Here is a 13,417-nt window from a genome sequence, read left to right as displayed (position 1 = left end):
TCATGCTGCAGAGGTTCCCCATGGGGACAGCTCTGGCTGTGGTAGATCACAGACTTTAAGGGTAAAGTCTGCTTCCAGGATGTTGGCTCCTTTGCAGTGCACCTGCCTGGACAGCCTACATTCTCAGATCAGGACTCAGGGACCATTTCCTTGGGAGCTGACTCACCCTAGGTTCATCTGTTAGTGGGGTTTGAGCACAAGCTGCATGGCTCCTTGGAGGCATATCCGGGATCGGGGACAACTGAGGTCTCCAGCTGAGGTGTCAGGCTGGAGTGGTAGTCAGAGCAACAGTCCAGGTTTCAAAACTTGAGGCAGAGGGATCTCCCTGTAAGCTGTTTCAGCTTCCTTTTCTGCAGTTCCCAGCACAGTGAGTACATGGCTGACAGCCTGTCACAGCGATTTGGGGGGGTGGGGGTCTCCAAAAGTGGTTTTTGGGCAGTTTGGTGGTTAGTCCTAGTTCTCCCCCAACCCTAAACTCACTAGAAGAATATACCTCTTTCTGTGGAAAAGTAGCTTTAATAGTGTATGTCTTCCCTGAAGACACAAGAAAATTATCTTGTATGTTACTTTTGAGTACATTTAGGGGGAATTCATCAAAAGGCACTAAGCACGTTAGCATATGCTAAATGCTAAAGACACCCATTATATCACAATAGGTGTCTTTAGCATTTAGTGCATGCTAACATGGTTAACGCTCTTTGATGAATTTCACCCCAACCCTCTCCTTAGGGGCCCTATTAGGAAAGCTTTTTTCTTTAATTTTTCTTAATTTTAATATACAAACCTCGGTTTGCGAGTAACCCAGTTTGCGAGTGTTTTGCAAGACGAGCAAAACATTCTCGCAAAACGTGTCTCGCAAACCGAGTGTTGACTCGATTTGCGAGCACCCCCCGATAACCAGCATTGCTCCCCCTTGCTCGCAAAGGGCCCCCTCCCGCTCGAATCAGCACCCTCCCGCGAGAACAGGATCCCCCCCCGCCCGACCAACTTTAACTCACCCCCCCTTTGGCACCGGCACGCAGCCCACAAGTGCCGGTGCCGCTTGAAGATCTTCTTCCCAGTCTCTGCCGGCTTTGAGCATGCATCTGCGCATGCTCAAGCCCCTCTAATTCTCCCTCTCGCCGAGAATCTCGGCGAGAGGGAGAATTAGAAGGGCTTGAGCATGCGCAGATGCATGCTCAAAGCCGGCAGAGACCGGGAAGAAGATCTTCAAGCGGCACCGGCACTTGTGGGCTGGGTGCCGATTTGAGCGGGGGGGGGGCCTTTGCGAGGGGGAGAGCGGTTCTCGTGCCGGTGCCAGACCGGGGGGGGGGGTGAGTTAAAGTTGGTCGGGCGGGGGGTGCCGGATCACGCGGGAGGGGAGGGGGGCGCAGCGCCCTGGCCTCGGGGGGGGGAGTGGGAACATATCAAAGCGAGTTTCCATTATTTCCTATGGGGAAACTCACTTTGATAAACGAGCATTTTGGATTATGAGCATGCTCCTGGAACTGATTATGCTCGTAATCCAAGGTACCACTGTATATATTTTTCTTTTCTTACGGTGTAGTCAATTTTATCATATGTTTTAATAATAATGGGCTAGATTCACTAACCCGTTTTTCCTGGGCGATCCGTGGCCGCTCCTATCAGGCCCAATGAATTCACAACTTGGAAACATTCAAATGAGGGCGCTCGGAGGAACGCCTTCATTCTGGCCTACACGGATCGCTAGTGTGCAATCCCACGCATGCACAGACCATCTGTAGCCGTGAGGTTTTTTGTTTTTTTTTACTTTTTAAAACTTTTGTAGCCCAGTGAGCCCATGGTTTTAACCTGCTTTAAATCAGCAGGTTAAAACCATGGGCTAGCAGTGCGGGGAAGGGCAGGAAAGATTTGGGGCGGGGGGCAGGAAAGATCCGGGGATGAGCAGAGTGATGATTCGGGGCAGAGCAGGCAGGAGATTGGGAAAGAGCATCGGGTGGCAGGCAGGAGAGATTGGGGAAGAGCATCAGGGCTGCAAACAGGAGAGATTTGGGGCAGCAGGATGTGTAGAGATCAGGGCTTCAATGGAGCTGCAGAGTTGGAAAGACATTTTCAACTAGTCCCCAGCAGTCGCTTGTTGGGTTGATCGGCCAGCCTGAAATTTCTTTGGTGAAACGTGCCCCTGTCTATTTTGCATGTGTTTCCCCTCATTTGCATGCATGGATTAGAAGCGGATCATTGGAGAGATTAGTGAATCGAGCCAGAAGGAAAACTGGTCGCAAAGGGGTACACGATCGGTTTGATTTGTGAATCTAGCCCAATGTGAGCTGTTCTGTTATTGTATAAGGAAGGGTGGTATATCAAATAAAATAAACCATAAAGCTTAGCATGTGGTAATGGAATTAGCATGTGTTAATTGCTGCAAATCCCTGTGTTAAACCTACATTTCACGTGGCACTTAGTACAAGCTAAGCTTTAGTAAAAGGGCCCCTTAGGCACAATCTGAGCTTGAATAAGTATTAACTCCAGTGATCTCTATTCTCCGAGATCACTGATGTGTAAAAATCACATACAGGAATGGCCCACAGCTGCCTATCTCCAGAAGGAATCCACTCTGGATTTTTCACTCTGTCTCTGCTGTGCTTCACTAGGTTCTCTAGCTCCACCTACAGTTAATACCCAAGAACCGAGAGCCACCCAATACACGTGAAGTAGAGGCACCTATAGCAACAGACTTACATCAACTGTTCTGCTCAAGGATGAACTCAACAATAATGTTAACTGCCAACACAGCCTTCAAAGGAGCTCAGTAACTGCTCTCATATAAAACTGAAATATATATATATATATATATATATATATACACAAATTCTTCCCAGTCCCCAAGGGCTGACGGGCATCCAATAATCAGCTTGGAGAAGCATAAACAGTAAAACAGTAGGCAGGCACTGTAAAGACTGGGCGGGGTCTAGAACATCTCACCTATCTACTGGAAAAGAGATTACCATAAGTACATAGTCTCTTTTTCCAGTGCAATAGGTGAGACATTCTAGGCAGATGAGACTTACAAAAGCAGTCCCCAAATAGCTCGGGCAGGCTTGCTGTGCCGACCCTGAAGACCAAAGGCCCAAAGACAGAGTCCTGTCTAGCCACCACATTCACTTCCGTAAAACCTGGCAAACGCGTAAAACCTGCAAATCTCTTCACAGGAGACAGCTCAAGGTGCAGCCCATGAAGAAGCTACACTCATGAAAGAATGCACCTTGACGGAAACAGGAGACTTTCCTAGAAATGAAATGGCCCTACTGATCCATCTGGAAATCGTGGCCTTGGAAGCAGGAGCGCCCCGCTTGACTGAATGAGTCAGCAAAAACAAATGGTCAGAGAGATGAAACTTGTTAGTGACCTCTAGATAACTCATAAGAACTTTGCACACATCCAGTTCCTTCAGCAGTAGGCTGAAAGGCAGGCAAACACACTTCCTGATTAACATGGAAAACCAAAACCACCTTTGGCAGGAAGGAAGAAACTGTCCAAAGGAAAACCCCAGTCTCCAAAAAATGAAGGGATGGTTCTCTACAAGACAGAGCCTGTAGTTCTGACACATGTCGTGCCAAAGGAATAGCAACCAGAAAAAACAGTCTTGAGCATCAAGGCCAAGAGGGAAGCATCTCAAAGGGGCTCAAAAGGCACCTTGGTAAGGCTAGACAGCATCAGATAAAGGTCCCAGGAAGAGATAGGTTGATGAACCAGTGGTCTGACACAGAGTCCCCTTTAAAAATCTAGCGACAGCAGGAAGAGACGCCAAAGGACCTACACTCCTGGGATCTAAAACAAGAAAGCTCCATCATCTGGACCCGAAGAGAAGCCACAGTGAAGCCTTTATCCAGACCAGCCTGAAGAAAGGTGAGAATCAGAGAGATCAGAGCTGAATAAGGATCCACTTGGTCCTGAGTGAGTGAAATAACATTGGAAGGTCTTCCATGCCTTAACATAAGCCGAAACCGTGGATGACTTCTTAGACTTGAGAAGAGGATCAATCATAGCAGAATATCCTCTGTATTCTAAGACTGCAAGTTCAAGAGCCATGCTGCAAGAGCAAAGGGACCCAGATCTTCCAAGGACACTGGACTCAGCATAAGTCCAGGTAGAGGTCTGGAAGGGCGCTCAGTCAAAGGCTGCAATTCCTGAGCAGATGCATTAGATTTGTGCAAACTAAACTAAACTAAATCTTAATTTTGTATACCACATCATTTCCACAGAAGTAGAGCTCAGCACGGTTTACAGGAGTTGGTATAGAAAGGAACTACAATGAAAAGTAAAAGGACTTAGAAATTGTCCGCGAAGTCAATCTGCAGTCACCAAAATGACACGGCTCAAATGGGCAGCAATCCATCTAATGACCCAGCCAAACATCAGCCAAGGAGGAAAAACATACAGGAGAATCTCTGGAGGCCACGGCTGCACCAGAATGTTGAACCCCTCACTTCTGTACTCAGATCTTTGACTGAAGAAGTAATCCACTTTCCTGGATCTTGCCATAGCCATGATGTTGAAGCGGGCCCAATCCCAGTGCCTCACTATTGCTCAGAACACCCCTATGGACAGGGCCCACTCGCCCGGATCCAGAATGTCTGCTTGAACATTGTCTACTCCAAACACATGCGCTGCTGTCAGTACTAGGAGGTGATGTTTTGCCTAAAGAAATAGAAGCCGGGCTTCTTGAGCCAGAGGAGTGCTTTCGGAACCCCCTGACGATTGACATAGGCTAGTGCCGGAGAAGACCCTAACCGCTTGGCCCTCCAGAGTCTTCTGGAATCTCATCAGAGCTAGTTGAATGGCTCTGAGTTCCAAGTGATTAACTGACCATTTTCGCGGAGAGGGTGTCAAACTCCCCTAAACAGGAGAATGATTGCAATTAGTTCCCCAGCCCTGAAGGCTGGCATCTGACCTCACCATGACCCAGGAGGCAATGTGCAGTGGTATGCCCTCGCAGAGCAATTGCAGGAGAAGCCACCAGTCCATGGTAGATAGGCCTGTAAGTCATCCCTGTGCAGAGCCCATAGAGAGAGAGCAAAGCATGCTGAAGAGGATGCATGTGCGCTCTCGCCCAAGAACCTATCCAGCGTGGCAACCATGGATCCCAGAAATTAAAGATAATCACATGTTGACGGAGCCAGCCGCTCTAGAAGGGAAGACATTTGGGCACATAGTTTCTGCAAGCCGATTTCTGGTAGAGAGACATGGCCTGCTGCTGAGTCTAAGAGAACGTCAAGGTAGTCCAGTAACTGTGTGGGTATCAGATGGCTTTTCCTGAAGTTGACAATCCAGCCTGGGTCCTCCAGCACCTCAAGTATGAGTGAACCTGGAGACCCATCTCTAGCATGTAAGCTGCCACGACAGCCATCACCTAGGTGAAAGACCAGGGTGTTGTCGTCAGCCCAAAAGGCAGAGCCGAGAATTGGTAATGCTATTCCAGAACATGAAACCACAAAAAAAGTTGCAGTGTGTTGGAAGAATGGAAATGTGCAAACACACCTCCATGAGATTCAGAGAGGCAAGAATACTCCTGGGACCACTGCTGCAATGATGCTTGGCCTCCATTCAAAATCATGGAATCTTAAGAGCCACATTTGCGAGCTGAAGGTTCAGAATAGGTCTTCAATCTTTGGAGCCTTTCTTGGTCATGAGAAAGTATATAAAGAGTATCTGCCTGAGTCAGAGTATTTGAGCGGCACCAGCTCTATAGCTTGAATATATAGCAAATGCCGAACGGTGGTTTGAACCTTGAGCTCCTTGACCTAGTGACCTGTAGGAGAGTCTATGAACTAATCTGACAGAGGTTGGGCATATACCAGCTTGTAGCCCAACTAAATAATATCCAAGACCCACTTGTCGGATGTAATGCGTATCCAGGTGAGAAGAAAAACTAAGAGCCATCATCCTATCTGAAGAGGGGGATCCCTCAGCCTGGCACCATTGTGCCTCTTCAGCAGGGGGCGCAGAACTAGAAGTGGAAGGCTAGGAATGCCTCTATCCATTATACTATCATTGGTAGCCTTGTGAAAATATCTGCGACGTGGCATTTACATACGGTTGGGATCGCTGTAAACCACAAAAATTAGAATAACCAGAACCCCAGGAGGGTCTGGGTCTGCTATCAGGCAGAGTCCTAGGATGATGGTCCATCACAGAATCCATAAGGTTGTTCAGACCTTTGGCAAGCAATAACTGCTCCTGAAAAAGCAGTCTAGCCAAAGTAGCCTTGGAAATGGAATCACCAGCCCACTGTCTGAACCAAAGCATTTTTCGGGAAGAGATGGGAGTATGCTCACACCTTTGCCAAAACTTGCATAAGGTCATACAATGCATCAGCCATATAATCTGTCCCAGCCAAAATAAGTTGAAGAGGGGGGAACCATGGTCTCACTCTCCAGTGTGTCCATTTGAGAGAGACAGGCGCATGCTATACAAGATGTTGCTGAAGCAACTTTAATTCCTAAAGCAGCTACGTCAAAAAGTTTCCTGAGGACTACATCCACACAGCGGTCCTGCATATCCTCTAACACTACACCACCCTCACTGGGGAGAGAGGTGTGTTTAGTCACCTATGTCACCAAAGAATCCACCCTGGACTGACCCAAAAGCAGATGACACTCCTGTGCCGGGGATACCAGTGTATAAGTAATGTGTACAGCAGTCCTTTGTACTGTTATACTATCACTCATGTTCTTCACAAACAGTACTTCATAACATGTTCATTTATAGTTTTTACTTATTCATTGGTCTTCAGAAGTGCCAGCATTAGCCAATTGGTATGAGTGGCCAAATACTATGTGGCACTAGCCTCCTCATCAGACCATTATGTTTTATATAAAGTGCTTTAGTGCATTAGTGCTTCTATACTTCAGTGCTTGAATAAATAAATAAATAATTAATCTTTCAATTAATCTTTTTTCCTGCATTTTCTGAGTTTTCCCTTTGTCAGTAGTTATTGGGAAGGGACCTGTCATTCCGACATGTTTCGCCCGAAGGCTGTATCAAGAAAAAGTCCCCTGCAATAAAATGCATTCATTAAACTCAGTATATCAATTTAATTAAAAGACCTTTCTGCTATTGCAAACATCTCTAAAAGCAACTTTAAAGAAAGAGGTTCTTCCCAACCGGTAAGTCCTTTAGTAGTTGAATAGTTACCCCTTCTGCTTTAGCTCCACACCATCCTGATCATTGGTAATTTTGTGACTAAGATGGCTGCGGCATTTTTTGCTCCTCTTTTAAACCTCCCTCTTCTCTGACATCAGGGGCAGCAGTAGCGAATCAGATAAGAGACATCCATTCTATTTCCTGGTTTAGACTTCCCAGGTATACCATATTCAACCTAAAAATCCAGTTTTGTTCACAGTAATTTAGTTCGCGTTCATAGGGGATACCAGTGTGACATAGCTCTAGCAATTTTCAGAGCACCCTGCTCAGAGTCAAACTGCTCTGAGACCAGAACATTCATATCAGGGTGCCAGGGAAAGGTAGTAAACTGCAAGCACACACCACAAAGCTAGGAGGAAGAAGTGGACAGAACCGGCTGAGTGACCAAACTGAACTCCTACAAAGATTCAGAAATAAGGTCCGTCAAAGCCACAGACTTAAATAAGTGCAGAAACGTGAAAGCATCCCTAGGGTCCAAAACCCCAGAAAGATCCACAGATTCTGCACAAAGTCCCCAATCTCCCGCCCTGGGAAGTGCTGCATCTGCAAATAGCAAGTTATTCGCATCAGGATCCCCCAGATCAGGGTCAGGCAGTGCAAGAACATTGGAAGGCTGAATCGAGGACATGTCCAAAGAAGCAACGCCACTGAGAGACAGATTGGAACTGTGCAGGGGGAGAACACTGGTTCTGAGATTCAGACTACAAAAATTCCATAAATTCAGAAAAAGTGTCTGGCTCCTGGGGCGTAGAGTCACCCTAAAGTGACTAAAATTGTCATTTTTTTAGGTCGCGAAGAGTTCGCCGTCTAACAAACGGAATTACCAACCGTGCTGCATCATGAAAACAATGAAGGCTGCCACACCAGGCTAGTTGATTGTTTAGTCACCTGCTTCAGCAGGGGCAAGGCTAAGCTGGATATTGTGCCCCCCCCCTCCAGCTGTGCCATGTGGTGCAAGAATGCTCTAAAAATGCTACATTTGCGCAATCTTGAAAATAATCCACATGAGGAGAGCCCAAGGACTTCATCCCAGCAAGTTTCTACGTGAAATGTGCAGTTTTGAAGAAGCAGAGCTTTAGAAAAAAAGATCGCTATAAATCCAAGATGGCCACCATTAAAACATTCACACCAAAATCGTGATTTTTTTTTCACACTTCCCAAACTCTAAAAATGGTGATTTTAGGATTTTTGAGGAGGGGGAACATAGGGGAACTTCAAGAAACTCGCAAAATCTCACTTTTCCAAACTTCTCCAATTCCTCTCACAGGCTGTCAGCCTGTACACTCACTGTGACCTGACAGGATCTGTGCTGCAACCTGCTTTTAGCTCTCTCATAGTAGCTGGATGAGAAAATTCACTGCCACAATGCTGGGAATGGTTCTGTAAAGCTGATCTTTGGGCTGCCAGTCAGACTTCTATGTCTGACTACACCTCCACCCCTGTGGACCAATAGATACGTGCTGGGATGGGCGGAGGTGCGAAGACACAGCTGGCACCCTGCGAGACCCTGCTGAGCCTCCTAAAGGCGCCTAACACCCTGCGCTCGACCCCCTGCTTAACAGCAGGTGAGACCATGTCAGGGATGGCCCTGAGCTCCAGAGAAAATTATGCAGGCTGACTAACAGGTACCCAGTGGGATCGGTCTGTCAGCTACAGATCAAAGTCTGTGAATTCTCAAGCAGGCAGAGCTTCAAAATCGCTCCAAGCACCAAATTACCTGAAAAAGGGACAAAATTACATCGAATTAAAAATAATAAAATGGGGAGAGCAGAACAAACACTCCTGCAGGCACACGTGCAGAAGGAAAGAACTCTTGGTGGAGCTAGAGAAACTAGTGAAGTACAGCAGAGGCAGAGTGAAAAATCCAGAGTGGTTTTCTTCTGCAGCAGCACACAGTTGTGGGGAAATAGCCTATCTGTCTAGAATGTCTCACCTATTTTGCTGGAAAAGCTGCTATTATGTGATTGAAATACACCACACTTCCACAGAAAGCATCACCAGGCAGAAAACCAAGTATTTTTGCTGACAAAATAATATTACAGCCATTGGTTCATTTGTCCCTCTGTATCCTGTAGCTGGGATTCTGACACAGCAGATGAGTTCCCCGAGTTGAATATACAACCTGTATTCAGATCACAATTCACACTCCTAAGAATCAAACTCCTCTATTCTGGAGTACTATAGGAAGCACAAGGCTATCTTGTTCTATTTGGGGAAGTTCATTTTATTGTAAGCAATGCCTCCTGCTGGCAGCAAAATATAAACTCGGCAGCAACAGAATGCTGACAGTGTATATCCCTGCCTTATCTTGGTGTTCTGTTTTACTCCACTGTACAAATAAAAACTCATATTGCCTCTACTTTCTTCAATCCCATCAGGCTGTTACTCACAAAAAAATTCACAAAATGGAAACAGGAGGTACTGCCAAATTCAAATAACATATCAAATCAGCTGTTCTGCACAGAGCTTAAAGAATTATACCACTCAGTATAAAAAAGTAAACAGAGACTTTAATATAAAAATATATTCATGATTCTGTGTCTTCAAATATTTTCCTTCTGAGGTATTCCATCCAGGCATCTTTTGTGGACAGTTCCATTGAATTCCATTCAAAATGGGGAATCTGTAAAAGATGCAAATTTTAAAATAAATGCTCAGGATATAAGTAAATTTCATAGTTTTATGAAATGAAACTTTGCACCCCTGTATAATATTATTGTACACTAGAAATTTATTTTAACTGTTAGAATTTCATGGTAAAGTGGCATTCTGTCTTTCAAAGATTTGGTCTTCCTACTCTCCCTGATGTTATTTATTTTGATTTCTTAATTGCCGTTATAAAGAGATTCACCCAAGGGGGTGTACAGCAAGTATAATTCAACATAAAACTTACAATTTTGTTAACAGTGGTAAAAAGACCAAATATAAACTAATGCAATAAGTGAGGTAAACTCAAAATCAGCAAATTGTAACTTAATAATAGCTGAGGGGCCAAGTGCAGTTATTAGATGGTGATAAACAGATAGGAGGCTAAACTCAAGGTAAGTTGATTATACAGTTAAACAAGATATAAGGAATTGATCTAGCTACAGTGTGTGTATCAAGCTACTGTAGTCTTGATGCAGAATGAGTGTGTGGTCAGGGCTCTGTGCAGTATGCACTGAGTAATAACATTGTGTTACACTTAAGCACACAGCATTCTAATTAAAAAAAAAATAGTTTACTCCCAATGCAGTAAACCAATGGCATGCAAATTACTTCAGCATTAAAACCCTGTCAGAGAATAAAAAAACAGTGCATACCAATGCAGCCATCTGCAGTATCAAGAGTAAAATGTCTCCTTTCCTGCCAGTGCAAAAGCACGGACTGGCTCATGTACTGACAGAAGGGAGATATAAAATAAAATAAAAAAAGCGAGCAGCCTTTTAAACTTTGTTGTCTCTGCCCTCCCCCATTCTCTATATCTCCCCCAAATTTCCCTTGTGGCCCAGTGGACTCCAGATATTAACTCCCTCCAGAACATCCTCCTCCTCCAAAAAAACCCAACAAAAAACCATGATGGCCTAAGTGAACTTCTATGGACACCCCGACTTTTTCTCTCCTGTCCCTCCCAAAATACTCCCTGACGTTCCCTAAATCATATACTTTCATCCCTAAATACTGGAAAATAGAAACAGTGCCCACTTTCCCCTGCTTTTGACATCTTCCAAAATGGAAGTACCTGACCCCTAATGGTGCTTTAGGTTGAACTATGAGAGTCAGGCAAGTCTATTGTGGAAGATGATGGTGCCGGAAGCAGAACAGAGTGGGAAGCGGGGGAGATCACTTGGACCACCAAGTAATATTTTTGTTGAGGAGGGGTGGAGGGTCCAGGGGCTCATTTCGGCTACCGAGGACTTTGGTTATCTAGATGAAGGGCCACATGTCATCTCAATTACCCTTTTGTTTCCAGCAGCTTCTTTATACAATCCATTTTACATGCCTACACTATCATTTAGCACAGTGGTTTTACACCAATTTTCATGCAACATTTCTTATAGCATCTTATGGTAATGTCAACATGGGAGAACCAATGCACTAAAGGGTAGCACAGCTTACTGCATCTAGACCTCAATACCACTGTAAAAGTAATCTGGTTTTATGTGAATCGCTTTGTTTCTCAAATGTGGTAAATTAAATGGAGTGGAGGAGTGGCTTAGTGGTTAGACCAAATACCTCAGCACCCTGAAGTTGTGAGTTCAATTCCCACTACAGCTCTTTGTGACTTTGGGCAAGTCACTTAACACTTCATTGCCTCAGGTACAAAATAAGTACCTGTTTAAAATGTAAACTGCTTTGATTATAACCATACTCTTTAATGAATAAATGTGAAATTTAGTGCCTTTCTCCAAATCGGATCATATTACGAGCAGAGATAGGAGAAGAGGTTGATTTCTGGGATCACTGGACAAAAACAAGCGTATCCATTTTAGATGAAATTGCCCCTAAACGAAATAGTAAAAGCTGCTTAAATAAATATAATAAATGGTTGGACACTGAACTCTTAAAAATGAAACAAGCAGTAAGACGATTGGAGAGGATCGGGAAAAAAACCGGGAAAATGATAGACTGGAACAACTGGAGATCCAACATAAAAATCTACAAACAATTGATAAAAGAAAAACGTAAAGCTTTTTACTCATCCAAAATTGACTCATTCAATACTAGCTCGAAAGGAATCAATACAAAAGAACTGTTCAACCTAGTCACGAACTTATTTGACACCACATGCTACACTCAACCCATGCATAATATCAAGCTGCCTTCTGCAAATGACCTAGCACAGCATTTTGATTCAAAAATTAAAAACCTAATAAATAACTGTTCGACAAACGACATACATGAACATCAAATAGTAAACATACAAAGAAATGAAATACCAGCGGATATGATTTGGAACTCCTTTCAAGACTTAGAATGGAATAATTATATCAAATTATATAACAAGTACAGTAAATCATTCTGCGTCCTGGACTTCTGTCCCCCAGAAATTATGAAAGCAGCCCCATTAGGCTTTAAACTAACTTTGTTGAATTATTTGACCAATAATTTAAAAAATGGTAAACTCCTTACTAAAAATGGCCACATCATAACAACCCCAATTCCAAAAAATTGTAAAGAATCACTAGCATTAGTAGCCAACTATAGATCAATAGCATCCATTCCATTCTTTGTAAAAATCATGGAAGGACTGGTACATACCCAATTGAAGGAATATCTTGATCAGTTCTCTCTTTTACATGAAACTCAATCTGGTTTCAGACCGCTATTCAGCACTGAGACAGTAATTGTGGCTATCTTGGATAATTTACTTTCCTTGTTTAGTAGAGGTCTTAATGCCATGATTATGCAATTTGATATGAGCTCTGCCTTCGACTTAGTGAACCATGGGAAACTGTTACAATGCTTAGATGCAATCGGTATCAGAGGCGTTGTGTTAGACTGGTTCCGAGGTTTCCTTACATCCCGCATCTATCAAGTACGCTTTAACTACAATCTCTCTGACACTTGGAGTAATCCATCTGGCATTCTACAGGGGTCCCCATTGCTTTTCAATGTTTACATGTCATCACTAGGCATGCAATTGTCCCAACTAGGGATAAAATTTTTTAGTTACGCAGATGACTTCACGATCATTATCCCATTCACCACCTCTCTCTCTGAAGTTACTCCTAAGGCAACAGAAGTACTAAAGGTGATGGATCAATGGATGACTGAATTTAGACTGAAGCTAAACTCAGGAAAAAAAACACACCCACTTGATACTAATACATCGCTGCGCATCAACAAAGCACAGTTACTTACCGTAACAGGTGTTATCCAGGGACAGCAGGCAGATATTCTTGACTGATGGGTGACGGCACCGACGGAGCCCCGGTACAGACAATTTTAGAGTGATTGCACTCTAAGAACTTGGAAAGTTCGAGTAGGCTGCACCGCGCACGCGCGAGTGCCTTCCCGCCCGACAGAGGCACGCGGTCCCCAGTTAGGATAAGCCAGCTAAGAAGCCAACCCGGGGAGGTGGGTGGGACGCAAGAATATCTGCCTGCTGTCCCTGGATAACACCTGTTACGGTAAGTAACTGTGCTTTATCCCAGGACAAGCAGGCAGCATATTCTTGACTGATGGGTGACCTCCAAGCTAACAAAAAGAGGGATGGAGGGAAGGTTGGCCATTAGGAAAACAAATTTTGCAAAACAGATTGGCCGAAGTG

At 44.4% G+C, this 13,417-nt stretch overlaps 1 protein-coding gene across 5 annotated transcripts in view; it reads right to left on the bottom strand.

Annotated features, from left to right (window-relative positions):
- Positions 1 to 9,367: 9,367 nt before the first annotated feature.
- FASTKD1 (FAST kinase domains 1) overlaps positions 9,368 to 13,417 on the bottom strand; it is a 134,639-nt gene continuing 130,589 nt past the window's right edge. For 3 of the 5 annotated variants that reach the window (XM_033944707.1, XM_033944706.1, XM_033944709.1), the window contains one exon: positions 9,653 to 9,787. In XM_033944707.1, the coding sequence (XP_033800598.1) occupies positions 9,692 to 9,787 (96 nt within the window). In that variant the 3' untranslated portion in view covers positions 9,653 to 9,691. Of the gene's footprint in view, positions 9,788 to 13,417 lie in introns of all 5 variants that reach the window. The other 2 variants (XM_033944708.1, XR_004539471.1) reach the window with 2 other exon arrangements.

The sequence above is a fragment of the Geotrypetes seraphini genome, chromosome 5 (genome assembly GCF_902459505.1).
Source record: "Geotrypetes seraphini chromosome 5, aGeoSer1.1, whole genome shotgun sequence".
NCBI lineage: Eukaryota > Metazoa > Chordata > Amphibia > Gymnophiona > Dermophiidae > Geotrypetes > Geotrypetes seraphini.
The sequence above is the reverse complement of the archived record's forward strand: the minus strand, read 5'-3'. Positions and strand labels throughout refer to the sequence as shown.